The 15643-nt window shown below is 42.3% G+C and overlaps 1 protein-coding gene across 1 annotated transcript in view; it reads left to right on the forward strand.

The window, feature by feature from the left end:
* The first annotated feature begins 681 nt into the window (after positions 1–681).
* Positions 682–15643, forward strand: part of foxo3b (forkhead box O3b) — a 52905-nt gene continuing 37943 nt past the window's right edge. The window contains exons 1-2 of the mRNA XM_034699314.1: positions 682–1010; positions 1302–2013. Coding sequence (XP_034555205.1) covers positions 1453–2013 — 561 coding nt within the window. The 5' untranslated portion in view covers positions 682–1010; positions 1302–1452. The remainder of the gene's footprint in view (positions 1011–1301; positions 2014–15643) is intronic.

Consider the following 15643-nt stretch of genomic DNA (forward strand, 5'->3'; position numbering starts at 1 on the left):
CTGCCAGTGGTTTCAGACAAAAGATAACAATATAGAAGTAGCCATTCTTCTTGTTAATGTTTTTTTTTTGCTTTTTGGGGTCATAAAGAGATCAATATTTATTGCAGTCTTTTTTTATAAGCAGTGAAAAGCTAATCACAGAAGAAGTTAAGATCTGAAGAAAACAACTGACACTAACTCCCAAACTAAGTAATTAAATATGACACGATAAAATACAAATTCAAGCCATTCAATAGGAAAAGTCTCAACATTTGATGTTTCTTCTTTAATGGTGCTAATTTGCTGATTCCCTCTGTTTTCTGTGATACCTTTAAAAATATAGGCTATTCAAAATATTAGGCTATTGGTCAGAAAAAGGTATCGAAATGTGTAATTGAAAAAAAACTGCTTTTCAGAAAATTCAAATAAAAGTAGGTCTATTCTAGCAAAGCAGAAACCTGTGGCACACCTAGTGATGCCCAGGGTGTTATTCTACAAACTAGTGTGAGACATGTAAACATCCCCCTGACTTTTACATGATAAGTGTCTCTACAACAATAATAACACTTAATTTGTTCAATTAGTATCTCTGTATCTTTGTGCCCTTCACAGACATGTCACGACGTGTCCCAGTCTCCACCTGTGCGCGGACAGCTCCGTCCTCTGGTCTGCAGTGTCTCTTTAAAAGGCGATCCCATGCACAGGATCCAGGGGGCTGGACCTTCATCGACTTGCATGCGCGTGTCTGCGTGTGTGTGTGTGTGTGTGGATACGTCAGTGTGTGTATGTATGTGGAGAGCAAATCGAGATACAGTAGTAGCCCAGAGTGAGGTGGCAGTCTTATTCCACATCGACACTGACTTGCCCTGCATACATCCTATCCCTGTCTCTGCATCGTGAGCGCACTTAAGAGGAGTGAAAGGAGGAGAGACTCAAGATGGCATCTGGACGTGGCCGTGGACAATCCGGGATCTAGTCTTGTATTTTTTTTGTATTTGGTTCCACGGAGCGCGAGTGACTGGCCGTGCAAGGTATTTCATTTAAAGTGTTCAGAGTGGGTTTATTTCTTAGAGATCAGGTCTGAACACTCTCTCGTGCGCTCTTCACTGGCTGGATTTAGACCCTTGCAACAGGAAAGCAGAGGCGACTCTTCATGGAGGAGTATTTTACTAAGAAGTGTAGCGTACATCTTCATTTAGCGCAATGTTTCTGTAATCTAATTAGTAGCGTCATTGACAGAAAGAGGTAAAGAGCCTGTATTTCAGGCTGTGTTCGCTCTCACTAACCGTGTTGGTTCATTTTTCTCTTCTTGTCCTCAACAGGCGTTAATAACTAAGTTGCTCCTTGTTGGAATAGCAACAAAGGACGGGAGCGCGCATTCATGGGACGCGACTTTGACAGCTCTCCGTGTCTTCTCTTATAACTTCATTACCTGGTAGCTGGGGTGAGATTCTGACCGGAGTAAGGTGGATCATGGCTGAGGCTCAGCTCCCCGACCCACTCTTGGACTTGGACATAGCCATTGACCCGGACTTTGAGCCCCAAAAGCGGCCAAGATCATGCACCTGGCCGCTTCCTCGACCGGACTCGAACGCAGTGAAACCTGGGAGTCATGACACAGATATTATCCCCGAGGAAGAGGATGATGAGGAGGACAGTGCAACCCCGACAGCGGGTATCAGTATCAACGGCTCCGGAGCGGCGACGGAGGACCAAAGCAGCAGCAGCCCTGTGCCCGACGGAGCGCTCTCCTCCCCCGGGCAGGAGAGCGGAGGCTCCCCGCTTTCCTCGCACTCCCCGTCGGCCACCTCTGGAGCGCTGACTCCCAGCGGCTTGGCTGCCCAGCAGACCCCGAGGAAAGCTTCTTCTCGCCGTAACGCCTGGGGTAATCTCTCCTACGCTGACCTGATAACCAAAGCCATTGAGAGCTCCCCGGACAAGAGACTGACATTGTCCCAAATTTACGACTGGATGGTCAGATCCATCCCCTACTTCAAAGACAAAGGAGACAGCAACAGTTCTGCAGGATGGAAGGTAGGAGTCCCACTCACCCACTCACCCAGCCCCCCCTCCTTCCTCCATCAAAACAAAAACAAAAAGCATGTGGCCTGCAAACCCACTGACGTACACACACAGACAGTCACACGCACACCATTAGACCAGCCTGTTTTTACGAGCCAGCCTGGCTCTCATTTATCCTCTCATTATCATTCTAATAGAAATGACTAGAAATGTCGTGCAAATGGGTAAAAATCACATCAGGGACGCATTACAGATCATTAATCTATTAAGCAGCGTGAGGTCAGGTGACCTGCACATAATTATCTTTTCAGTGAACCAAAACAAGAGCTCCTTACACTTCTTCCAAGACATTAAAAACGGCATCAGACGGCCTTTGTCTTTTTAATGTGACGTTTGTGATGTGCATGTTGTTCCTCTGAGGCCGCAGCTGCTGTCACATGGCTGGAATTAGAGCAAACGGAGACGTTGTAACCGGTTTGTCTGGAAACACAGTAGCCTATTTCGAGTGACGCAACCCGGTTTAAGACAGAACGATACAATTACATAAGAGTTTACTGGAGCTAATCCATTCATAGGAAGAGGAGTCTGATGTAAACAACACGATTTGACATGAATCTGGCCTGGAAGTGTGAATCCTGAGAAGACCTCTAGACTGTTAAAAAAAAAATCAATGCGTTACACCTCTTCATTGAGTGTGTTGTGGTTGTGAATAGCGTTATTGCAGTGATGTTTTGGTTTTATAACTCTGTGTTTTTATATTTAGAGGCTACATTTCCATCATGCTACTGTAACCCTGTTTGCTGTTTGTTATGTAAACCTTGGCAGGGATCTGTCAGTCTCTTGGGTCAGGTATAGACAACTGCCAAGGTTGCTGGTCCTGCCATGAGGGAATTACATAACGACTGGGTTGCTGTGAGTTTGGGTGAGCTGATAGATGATCCGGTACCCTCCCCAAAAAAAGACATATGGGACCCGCGAAAAAGAGAGGCAGACAGGCAGGGAGTGGAGGAGGGGGCACAGGAGGTCAGGGAGCAGAGATTAACACCCATCAGAGACTGGAGGAGCAGTCCCGTGGGGTGGGGGAGACCTATAGCATGTTTATTGTCTGGGCTTGAGCAGAAGATGGAGGTTGTGTGTGCGTTTGTGAGGACTGTGGAGCTCTATAAAGTCAAGGCCGGGTTCACTGTCACCATGCAGAGCTGTTACCCCAGGAATCTTGGGCATGAGGGCTAGCCTGTTGGTGGTTTAGTGTTACCCATGGTCTGTCAATAACTCTCATTTGCAGCCTGTGCCTATTTTAGTTTTCTCACAAGAGACTCTTTCATCACAGACTCAAGCTGCACACATCGTATCACAGATCAGTAGGCCTATAGATGATTCAGTGACTATTATTTAGGAAGATATATATTCCTAAAGATGGCCTGTACTTTCATCCAGATTCTAATACCTGGACTCACACTTTGTCTGATCGGAATCAGAATCAGCTTTATTGGCCAGGTATGCTTGAACACACATGAAATTTGTCTTGGTAAACTGTGCTCTCTTTTTACAAAGGCATAAGAATAAGGCATACAAATAAAAATATAAATATGATAATAATAATAATAACATCAACAATAAACACAGAAGAACAACAAATAGACATGACTAATATGTACAGGCTAAAAATAATATGATAATAGTGCAATCTCAGAAGCATCTCTCTAGTGCTTCTGTGATATTGGTATATAAACACTGATATCTCACATTTGGAGCTTGTTCTAACACATCACTCTCTGCCAGCAGTTTTCGTTTGTTATCATCCCAGAGTGATTTACCTGTTGAGTGGATTTTTTGGGGTTAACAGGCCATGGTACTGGATTTGCACATTAACCGGCGTATTATCTAATGCCTGTTATAGGGCTGTATATTGACGATTAATGATGTCTTTGAAAAAAAAGGTCTCTGTTGATAGGCTTGAATGAGCATGTGGTAATACCGTATAACTAATTGGTTCATAGTAGGGGGCAGTAGTGGTTCTTTACGCTGGTTAAACAGAGGACAGACAAAGAAGAAAAGACTTGGTTGTCAGCATAGACATATAAAGAGTAGACGCTGCATTAGCCGCTACTACCTATTGGCGCTGACGAGCCGTGGGGCTGCCATCTCGGTCTAGTCACCCGCTCCACTCAGTGTAATCTGTTTGCCAGGCGCAAATAGGTGTCAGCGCATTTAATCAATCATAACTCGCTGAATACTAAACTGATTTTCATGCAGGATTTTTTTTCTGCTAACGTCATACATGTAGGTATGATACAGGACACATGGTTTGGCGTATTTTAATATTCATAGTGGGCTTAACAGTAATAGAATATTCTGATATGTGATATATGAGATGTATGATAGGTATTTTGCCGCACAGTGCTCTGGCATCTTGAAGTCTCCGCTGCTTCAGTTTATGTTTACAGGTAGTATCATGGGTAGGATGACCGGACCAAGATGGTGGCCGTATTTCTTGCGCCCCAGCAGCCAATGCGGCGTCTACTCTTTATATGTCTATGGTTGTCAGCTAGCCAGCAATCCTTTACCGCAGTGTGTTTCTTCTACTGCAGCACAAATCATCTCCATTAAGATGACTGATGAAGGTGAGGTACTCTACCCCAACCAAAAAAAGTCTCCTCACCAGTTAGGGATTTTTTCAAGATTTCGTAGACACTGCAGTGGTTGGCGTATTGTTGTCAGATGTCGGGCCTTAGGGATGTTTGGTCTGGTTGCCTTTTCACCATTCATTCACCATCAGTGTTCTTTCTTCTACACCTTTCGTACAGTCATGGTCACGCCCTCTCTTCATCTCCATGTACTCAAGTTCAGAGTATAATGAGAAAGAAGAGATGAAGGTTCATCCAACTTAGGGGTTTTTTTGCTGCTTAAACCATCCAGCAGGTTCCTTTATCTAAAGCTGTGAGCATCCAACAAGGTGCACCATGTTCAGAGAAGGAGTCCCTGAAACCAAAGAAGGCCTAAAGAGCCAGGTGTTCAAAAGGACTACCTCTGTACAGGGACCCTTCCTTTTTTTTTTTTTTTTTTTTTAAACAGAGACCCTTCACTCTCCAATTCACTCTCATAGGCTCTTAGATTTCACCTCCACACAGAGCTGAGCTTGAACACCTACAGTTTCATGCAGTCAGGGCACCTTTGTTGAGGAGATTTGCTCAGCAAATCCCCATAATCCCCCTGGGTTTTTCTCCCAGGTTCCCAATTACGTCATGCTGTTTCATATCTTTGTTGGTTAGCTATTAGCTCCAGTAAAATCAGGTTAGTACAGCCAGGCAGTGCTTAAGGGAAGCTCAGTTTTGAAGATCTTTTTGAGGGCCTCTAGATTTCAGATGTCCCTGCTGTCAACTTGCATTAAAGGTTTGCTACAGTGAGTTATTATTTTATCAAATGATCCAGTTATTTGTTTAAAAATGTTCCATTAAAAGTTTTTTAGAGTAAATGTTTTGTAAAGGTTTGGTTTCAATCAAATTTAACATTTAGAAATATATACTTTTTTATTAAATGAAAGCACCAGACTTGTGGTGTTGGAGCCTTTTATAGAGTTAAACATCATACCAACACAGTTTTCTTCTAGAGTTTTCCTGCAGGACTATCGAAGAAGTTCAGGTCTGGTTCGAAGCTGCTAAAATGTGTGTTAAGAGAAGCTTTGGCATGGCGGGGGAGTGACGCGCTGCATCTTAAAATAGAGCTTGTAAACACGTCTGTAACACCCTCACTTTGTGTGTGTGTGGGTTGGGTTGTGTGTGTGTGTGTCTTTCACCTGAGTGTCTTTGCATAATCAAGAGATTAGATGTACCTATGTGTATTTGTGTGCACGTACATGGACAGGCGCGTTCATCCGTGCGTATGTGTACAAGTATTCCTGGCTGCAGTGAACCTTGCGCTCCAGTGTTACTTAACCTTGCTGTAACAGGCTCCCTGTTCCCAGCAGCTGCCCATCACAGGCCAAGACCCAGTTATGTCACAGTGACACTCAACACAAACACACACACACGCGCGCGCACACACGTCTGATATTCTCATTTAAGGTTATGAGGTTTTGACAGCCACATGCACGCACATTCACAGTACATACAGTTCTTTCAAATCCAGGTATGGATGGCAGCTCAAGTTCTTGCGTGTGTTTTTAAACTGGCTATACATTCCCACACAAGCAGACATGTTCAGACACACACACAGCAGTTGTCTGGTCATGTTCGGGCTTATCACCAGGGTTTATGACTGTGAGCAGAGCTGCTGCAGGTTTCATTTCATACGCTGGTCTGAAATTAACCTGACTCATTAGCATTGATTCATAACTTTAATCTTAAAGAGCCTCAGGGTTGCAAGAGAGCGATTACTGTCAACACAGGTCTGTTTTTGAACACTTGTATTAGTCTTGATGTCAGTGTTTAATTGTACATCATGTTCAGCTCAAACCACCGACCAGTGAGTCATGACCACAAGTGTTAAACCCAGCTTTTTTTCATTCATCTGTCACTTTGCAGAGACCAAAGAACAGACTCAGTTCACACACAGAGTACTTAAGACTATCCGCACATTCCTCCGTCTGACTTTGTCCGTTAGCGTATGGAAAACAGACCCACCAGGCATGTTGATTATCATTTTAATGGCTGAGCACGCTGAGAGTGTTGATTCTTTTGGGTTGAAATTATTTATTGTTGCTATCAGAGCAGGACGGGGTTGACAAAAGAGAAGTGGGCTGCCAAGAAAAAAGAAAAACAACATTATCCCTTTCATTGGCTGTCCATCACTGCAGAGAGGGCCGAGCTTTACGTCGACGATAAGATCCTTAAGTCAGCCATGAATATCCCCGAGAAACGTGGTAACAACTGGCTCCAGTTTAAACGTATCAACATGTTTTAGGTCGATATGGCTTGTAAGGAAATTCTTATGATACTGTAGAAACTATATGAAAGATTAGCTGGAAACACAGGCTGTCTGTGTGCATGTGTGTGCGCTCAGGTACTTAGAATCCAATCCAGAGGCCTCTCATGGAGCTGGCGCCATGCCAAGCTGAAGGAATTGAAGCAAAAAAGGCGATAAAAAGGGGAGTGGAGGAGGTCGGGGAGAGGGGGAGTGAAGACAGTAGAAGGAGGAGAGGGGAGGGGCACTAAGGGAGTGAATTAACAAGCTTTGCTCTGAATTGGTGTATTACAACTGCCCTCTGGCTGTGAGTCCCAATGGAGGAGTGTGTGGGTGTGTGGGGCTGAAGGGGGTGATGGGTTATGGGAACTCACCAGCACCAGACACCCCTCCAGGTCTGAATAGTGTCACTCTGAGCAGTCAAGCTCTGCATGGAGGAGAACCCCCAGGCTCTGTTCTAGTTCCATTTCCAATCACTTGACATGTTTTTTTTCTCTGAAGGAGTTTCACTTTATCAGGATTTTATATTAGAAAATTAGCCTGTGTAAACAGAAGACTTCTGAGCCGTGCGCCCATCTGTGTTTGCTGAGCATGTGATTCTAAAAGCATTTCCTCTATTCTGCATGATGGCCCAGAGTCTCCCTTTAAAGGTTTTGATGCGGTTTTGAGAATCTGTCTGCAGGGGTTTGCTTTAGATCAGCAACAAGAGCATTAATAGACACAGATGCGAGGTGATACCTTGCTTGCAGTCATGGCTGTAGTTGATGGATGAGGTTCAGGTGAGGCCAGGGCTCTGTGCAGGTCAGTCAAGTTCCTTCACACCATATTTAGAACGCCACCTCTGAATGGATCTCAATGTGCGGGAAACAGGAAAGGGCCTTCACCAAACTGCTGTTTCAAAACTGAATCCCAAAGTAATCATAAATATGGATGAATACTGGGAAATAACAACTTAAAGGAACAGCGAAACCTAATAAATGAAACTCTTTTCTTGCTCTACGTCATTTCTAAAGTTGGAGTTAGACACCACTCTTTTGTCTTTGATTCAAATCTACAGCTAACTCCAGCAGTCAGTTAGCTTAGCCCTGTACAAAGAGATGGAACAGCTAGCTAACATGGGAGCGTTCTTGATTGATAGTTTCCCTGGTGTTTGTTTTTCTTTATCTGCAAGAAATGAAGAATGAAAAACTGATTTTTATTTCATTTCTCGGTTCTCTCATCATCTTTGATGTCCTCACCGGCCCAACCATGTCACTCTCTGCACGGTCTGCTCTCCACAAAGACTCTTCTCAATTATTCAATGCGCTCGGGATGAATTCAGATCAGTGTATGAATTTTTAAGAGCCTGTTCTTGGCTAAAGGCTAACCCTCTTCCATAGTTTTTCTCTCTTTCAAGGCTGTAACTCCTCTTATTCACCTCTCTCTCTCCGTCTCTCTCTCCCTCATTATTTTCCTGCCAGCTCCCTCGTTGTCTGGATGTAAAACAGTGTGGAGAGCAGAAAGCAGCAGTCCCCCTGTAGCTGCTCTTGAATCTGTTGAGCTCTAATGAATGGAGATAAATCTCAGGCCTCACGCTCTGTACTCCCTCGACTCCTTCTTGTCGTTTTGTGGCCATCATGGTAACGCTGCAGCAATTTTTGAGTCCCTTGAGACGTTACAGCTGTGTTGTTGTTGTTGTTGTTGCTGTGAAAATATGCTTGTTGTAAAAGAAATGAAAAGTCTTAAACCTCAATGCGAGCCAGCTGTGCTGAGCTGTTTGAAGAAATCCAGAGTGTGGCAGATTTCAGCTTTGACTTTGAGCTGCTCTGCATGGTGATGTTAGCACAGGGAGGACAGGTCACAGGATTTATATGCTGTGTGTTTTGTGTATATGAATGTGTTGATAAGACACACGCACAGAGCAGAAGAGAAACAAGCCCATTACTCGACAGCATCCAAAATACAAATATTTGTATCTCGACCAGCGATTACAGCTGAGGCTAGGTATAACCTTCACAGTTCATCACGTTCTGTTAGCGTTAGTTATTGTTCTAGGGCATACAGTCACTTCAAACAATGTTTTTAAATGGAGAGAATTTTGAAAGTGTTATCACTCTTACGTCTGTCAATATGAAGCTAGCAAATGTCAGCTTAGGTTAGCCCAAAGACAGAGATGAGCTATTTGAAGATGCCTGTAAAATCAGAACAGGTTTATCTTTTATTTAGATTTTTATATAGAAGCAAACAAGTAAGACCAGTGGTTTTAGGATTTACTAATGAGCAGCTTTGTTTCCTTGGTTGAGAGTAGGGCTGGGCAATATGGGGAAAAAATCCTATCAAGAAAAGTTTTTCATATCAGTCGATATCGATATGTATCATGATATAAATCAAATAACTATTTTGTCAAGCTTAGCGCCTCCTGTTATGTTGCGGGTCAAATTGACCCATTTTAAAGTTCAAAAATCTAAAACAAAATGTTGAAAGTATTTTTTCGCTATGAAACTTCTTCTGCTTAGCTTAGTTAGTGTGAACAACATATAAAAGAAAATGGCTCATTTCACATATTTGCAACCCCTCCTGCATGATTATATTACATAGATACTGTCCGTGAGTCAATTTGACCCTGCAGTCAAAGTGGAGGCTAAAAGGAGTCAGAAGTGTCAAATACTAAATGTTTCTTTGCAACTGTGTGACACATTTCACCCCAATCACTTTCCATTGTACATAAAAAAAAAAGTGAGTTACCATCATTGAACTATGATCTGTGAGAATTAAAGAACACCAATGCACTACATGTTAGTAATGGAGTTAATAATGAGATGTTTATTGGGATTTTTTTGGTTTCTGACACTTTGACCCAGGAATATTATTGCTGTCCCTAAGAAATGAACACAACAGGAGGGTTAAATGATCCGTTACTCATAAGTGAGTTGTGAAGACATCAGAAGGTTATTTTTGATCAGGTTTATTTTTTTGTCAGAGGTTGAACGTGACAGATGTACTGAAGAACATCATACAACTATTTCAGATAAATAAAACGGGTATTTATATTTTAAACTAAAGTAAAAGTCTGACCAGGCAAAAGCTTTCAAGTCTTAAAATAGAACACAAACAAAACAGACCATTCACTTTGTTGGTCACCTCCAAATAAATAAAAGATTAATTCAAAAAATGAATTTTAAAGCTTTCAAGTTTTCCAGGAGAACAGACACAAAATTGACATATAGTTTAGCTTGCTGCTTTTCTGTCTCCCTAGTCTTCTTGAGCCACCTGGCTGCTAGCATCTGCTATTAGTTAGCAGGGTACTCTGTACTCTTGTCCTTGTTAAAGTAGTGCTAAAGAGGCACATTATCAACTCTATTGCGAACTCAGCTCGTATGATAATCAGCAGAAAATCCTGCAAAACAAGCTTCACATTTGAAATATTTGATCTGTCAGTAAATGAGCCTGATTGGTTATGTTGATGCTGTCATTTCATTCATTGTGTCAAATCCTATTGCCAGTATTTCCCTGAGGATTAACCTAAACTTGTAAATTACTGTGAAAAACTCCAGCAGGCTCTTTAAATCACCAACATTTCTGACCCTGCCATCAAAGCGCTCTCACACTGCAAAACAAACTGCTCAGCAGTTTGCAACAAATCAGATTACACTGATCTTTTCCAACTGTTGGTGCATTAAAACTAGTGTTTCAGCCAGATAACCCTTCAAAGTAAACACTGCTGATGTAGCAAGAATTTATCAAGAGCTTGGGAGCGGAAACACTGGTGGTAATGCCATGTAATCACAGAAGTTCCCTAGAAGTATGCCAAAGAAACCAGGAATAATGAAAATCTTAAAACCGGCTCATTATGGTCAAAAAGAGGCCGACTGTGAATCGGATAGTGCTTTTTGAGTAGTCTTAAAGCTGGATATCCAGGGTTCCCCGATGTGTTCCGTAGTTCACCCTGACCTTTGACCTCTGTAGAGAAGAGCTAAGCAAAGAACGGTTATCTCAAGCGTAAATTATAGGAAACAGAAAAGTTGAGTTATGTCAGAGCGAGTACAGAAACACCGGTCTGACAGGACCATCATGCTAAGGACATGTTGGTTTTAGACACACTGTCTGTCTGCTGCTGGAAAACTAAACACAACGCGTAGTAAAACCAGCAATTACACCTTCTCCTCAGCCCTGTGTGCTCCAGCTAAATAAGATACGTCCGAAAATACACATACGCAAAACAAAAGTGCTAACGGGTGAAAATACACAGCTTTGTTCCACTATTGCACACAGCCGATTGCAGAAGTGTGTGTTTGTCTTGAAGTTTCTATCAGCTGTGCCAAAAGAAGGTACTGATATTTACTAAACAAGCATCTGTAGACACTTTTATATGATTACAGATATTAAAGAGAGAGGGATTCTGCTGAGCTTTCAGTTTGATTCAAGTGAGTAAAAAACAGCTTTGACTTTAAGAGACCTTAGGGAGACTAACTTTGTAAAGTGTGTATCAAACAGTGCTATTCTGTTGATTCAAACAGGACATGGACAGTAGAAGACCAGAAGTCTCACTGGACAAAGACGAATACATATCATGTCTATTTAATGACTGCCATCTTCTCAGCACTTACATGTGTGTCTCTCTATGTGCATGTGTGTTTGTCTTTGCTGTATGTATGTATGCATGATGAAAGCTTGCATACTTATGTTGGCAGGGCAGGGGGGGGGTTACTTGTTTGTCACCATAGCAACTGATAACTTGTTGAGCAGGTGGGGGACAACTCGCAGTTTGGGTGACAGCTGATAACAGAGTGACCCACTGAATGCATCTCCCCTCCCCCCTGCACTTTCACACACACACACACACACACACACACACACACACACACACACACACACACACACACACACACACACACACACACACACACACATTTAAACATGCACACGCACACACAGGCTGCACATACCTCCCATTCTGGCCTTGCCTCTCAGTTTCTCCGATAACCACATTGCTGAAGTGGGCCCCTTGCCTCTCAGTTGCCTCCACCTCTGTAATCGACTCCCTCCACCACACACACACACACACACACACACACACACACACACACACACACACACACACACACACACACACACACACACACACACTTTCTCTCACACTCACACTCCTTGAGTGTTTCTCAAGAAAACACCACAATCAGAGTTCCTGTATTTTAAAGGAAGCCTCTTATAAAAAAAAAAAAAAAGTTTTATATATTCAATATTTTATTTAATATTTTGGGGGATGTAGAAGCAGGTGGATGTTTGAGCACCCCCCGTTCCCTCGCCATCATCTGAACTCTGTCGACAGTCATCTGCGCGTGGCTGATTTGAAGTGATCATCTCTGAGTTTGGCTCGCCAAGTCGGCTCTTGGCTTTTAAACTTTAATTTGTTTTCTTCTAAGCCTGTCTCTTCCGATCAAACCGCCCCACCTATCCAGCAGCACTGAGTCTGCAAAGGCTGGGCTGAGCTACTGTTTCTGATTAACATTTAATTGACTACGATGAAGCTTTCTGTGTCAGAGGAGGGGGACAGAAGAGGAAGCAGAAAAACAGAAGAGGAGGAGAGGTGGAGGTAAAAGTGCTGAGTGACCTCATGGAGGAAAAATCACCTCACACGACTTCTTGTGTTGCTCTCACTCGCACTTCAGAAATAAAATGACTGGCATTCCTCACATACCCTATTTAAAAGGTTTATACCTGTCTCTTTGGTATATATATATAAAGTACAATCCTGTACAGATCAACTTAAGATATGGTAGTTTCTACAATGTGTATGTGGGAAAAGGAAATAATTCTAAATTCTTATTTTTTAAGTCATAATACACTTTAACTACTCCAATAAAATTAAATTTGCCATATTTTCCTACCAAATGTTACATAATCATCCAATGCATATGCAAATCATAAAAGTTTAATATGAACACTTGGTAAGAGTCTTACTAACCAGTCAATGCAGACACCCTCATAACTTAACTTTCTGACAGGCTGCTCTTTCTGAAAAAAATAAATCCTTCTTACTTCACTAAAAGTAGTAGATTCTTGTCAGACACAGGAATGTTTGAAAATATGGTTGGTAGCTCGACATGTTATGCTCATGGTGGCATGTGACAAAAGGAGCAACTTAAAGCTCCTGTAAGGAATTTTGGTGTGTCTTGACTTTGACGCGCCCTGTGGTCTGTGGCCTCATAGCTCGTTACTGATTTGGACCAAGCAGCAACCTTAAAGCTAGGGTTGGTATTCACTGAAAACTAGCATGAATTTGAATGTAGCATTTCCTCAGGACTCTGTCTAACCCCTCCCACTTACCCACGGAGCTCCTCCAAAACAACACCCCGGCTCACATGCACGAGCGCCGCTGCTTCGCATCCAATAAGATCGTGACTGATTCAAAACCGGTCCTCAGCACATCGTTTTTGTTTTGCACTACTTCAACTCATGTCTCGCTCAGCGGTAAGAAAACTCCAAAATATCATTATAGTGAAAGTTAAAAACACAAACAAACATGAAATGTACGCGCAGGAGATGGGCAGAACAGCAGGACGGGATTTGATTGGTTTCATAATTTGGCCCCTTATGGTGGGGATTGGTTGGTGTTTTCCCAGGTTTACTCCGGCTGTAGATTGCGGCTTTTCTTTTTTTTAAGAACACATTATGTATTGATTGCCATCGGGACATAAATATCATTTTAACCAGTATAACAAAAAGTGTATCTAAATCTGACTACCAACCCCAGCTTTAAATCCTGAAAAATGAAGCTGATGTGATAGTGCAAAATACTGCAGTTCCCTGAGTGTCCACTTGAGGCTGGCTCCAAAAGTTAAGGAGAGCCCATTAACACTTATGTTAAAATGTCTGTTTTGACATGTTTACAGCCTGGTTCAAAAACAGGCTTTAGTCTGAATTGCATCATTTCTTTATTCAAACATACTTTCCAGGGAGTACACTTTGTCATTACTCATCTGTTTGATTATATAAAGGCTTAGAGTTATTCTTAGATTTGCATAATTATAGGTGTGTTTGATTTGATGGACAGGTGGGTGAAAGTGAGGCTGAGTCTTCATTTTCAATAATTAATTTGTTTTCAAAGAGCCTCTTCAGAAACCAATGAGCGACGTCACAGAGGTAGCTACGTCCATGTTTGATCAAATCCATGATTTGGTCCTGTATATGTGTAAGTTGGATTTTTCAACGAGAAATTTCATCATGCTTTATTCTCACTAATGGTCTTGTTTGCTTTGATTGGTCATAAAGAGACATCAATATTTATTTCAGTCCATTTGAAAACCAGTGAAAAACTCCTCACATGCACTTTAAGGAAGTCTATCATGTGTTTTATTTATGTTAACCATAGGATATTCGTTTTTCTACCACAAAATCTTCACTTTTGAGGAACTAGAGCCAGCAAAATCATCTGTGAAAAATTACCCGAACCATTAGCCGATTATTAAAGTTGGTGCAAGCGTTAACTTTCTCAGAAATCAACTAGTGTTTACACACTTTGATCCTGATTCCCACACTGCAGTCGGCTGTGGGGTTTTACATGCTCTGATTTCTGAGTTACAGCTGGAAGCTCTCCAACCACAGAGACGGCACTCCCAGATTTGATAAGCAAAGATTGAGAGTGCCATCAAGCAGCCAGCCTGCTGGCCACCTGTTCAACCCACAGGCTCTCTATGCGGACACACAGGATTCTCTTGTCTCTGTGAAATCCTATAGGTCAGAGTCACACATGCAGCGGGTGTCAGTTTCTGGTATGAATTACACAGTTAAAGATGTGTTTCTGTACACATGCTGGTTTCCAATGTTCCACATCCTCCATGCATCATTAGAGCCAGGGAATGATGTTTTCAACTCTTTCTGGGCATCCAATAATAGTTCCAGTAATGACTGTGGTGATGTCTATGCTTGTGTGCGTGTGTGTGTGTTAGCATTTCAAACATCCCAGTGTTTTGCATGTGGTTTGCAATCCATTGTGTTTGTCCCACACACACCAGCCTCTTACCACTAATCCCACTCTTCATGAAGTCACCACCATGGCCCTAAACTTCACAGATTATGTATGAATGTATGTATGTATGTGTGTGTGTGTGTGTGTGTGTGTGTGTGTGTGTGTGTGTGTGTGTGTGTGTGTGTGTGTGTGTGTGTGTGTGTGTGTGTGTGTGTGTGTGTGTGTGTGTGTGTGTGTGTGTGTGTGTGTGCAAAGGCGAGGTACTGTTGGATGAAGGCAAGCCATTGTTGATCCTGCTTTAGCCGCTGAACTCTGAGAAAGAAAAGACGAGGCTGATGGCAGCAGCTGAAGTTACACTAAAGAACTTATTATGTTTGTGTGTGCATTTGAACATGTGAAACGACTGGCTCATTAACAGTGAAGAGTAAACTATGTTTGTGACTTATGTGTTCCATATGTATCAAATGTGAGCATGTCAGAATTTGTCATGCTTTCTTTGCGTGCTTTTGCAAGACACTAAATGCAAGAATAAAGTGAAAACTTGCCAGATATAGAATTTCCATCTGCTATGGGACACTGGAAGTTACAAACTGTATCTGATATCCATTATACTCGCCATCCATCATTTTTTGGTGTAATCGTCCTGCACACTTTTCAAACCCCATGTTTTTTTTTTATCTTCAATACTCAGATATTTATGGTTCCCGGAGATACATTCCCATATTTTCCCTCTAGTGTCCTCTAGTGAGATTGATAGTTTGGAATACCATGTGTCAAGACCTACTTTTAGGA

Source organism: Notolabrus celidotus, chromosome 13 (genome assembly GCF_009762535.1).
Source record: "Notolabrus celidotus isolate fNotCel1 chromosome 13, fNotCel1.pri, whole genome shotgun sequence".
NCBI lineage: Eukaryota > Metazoa > Chordata > Actinopteri > Labriformes > Labridae > Notolabrus > Notolabrus celidotus.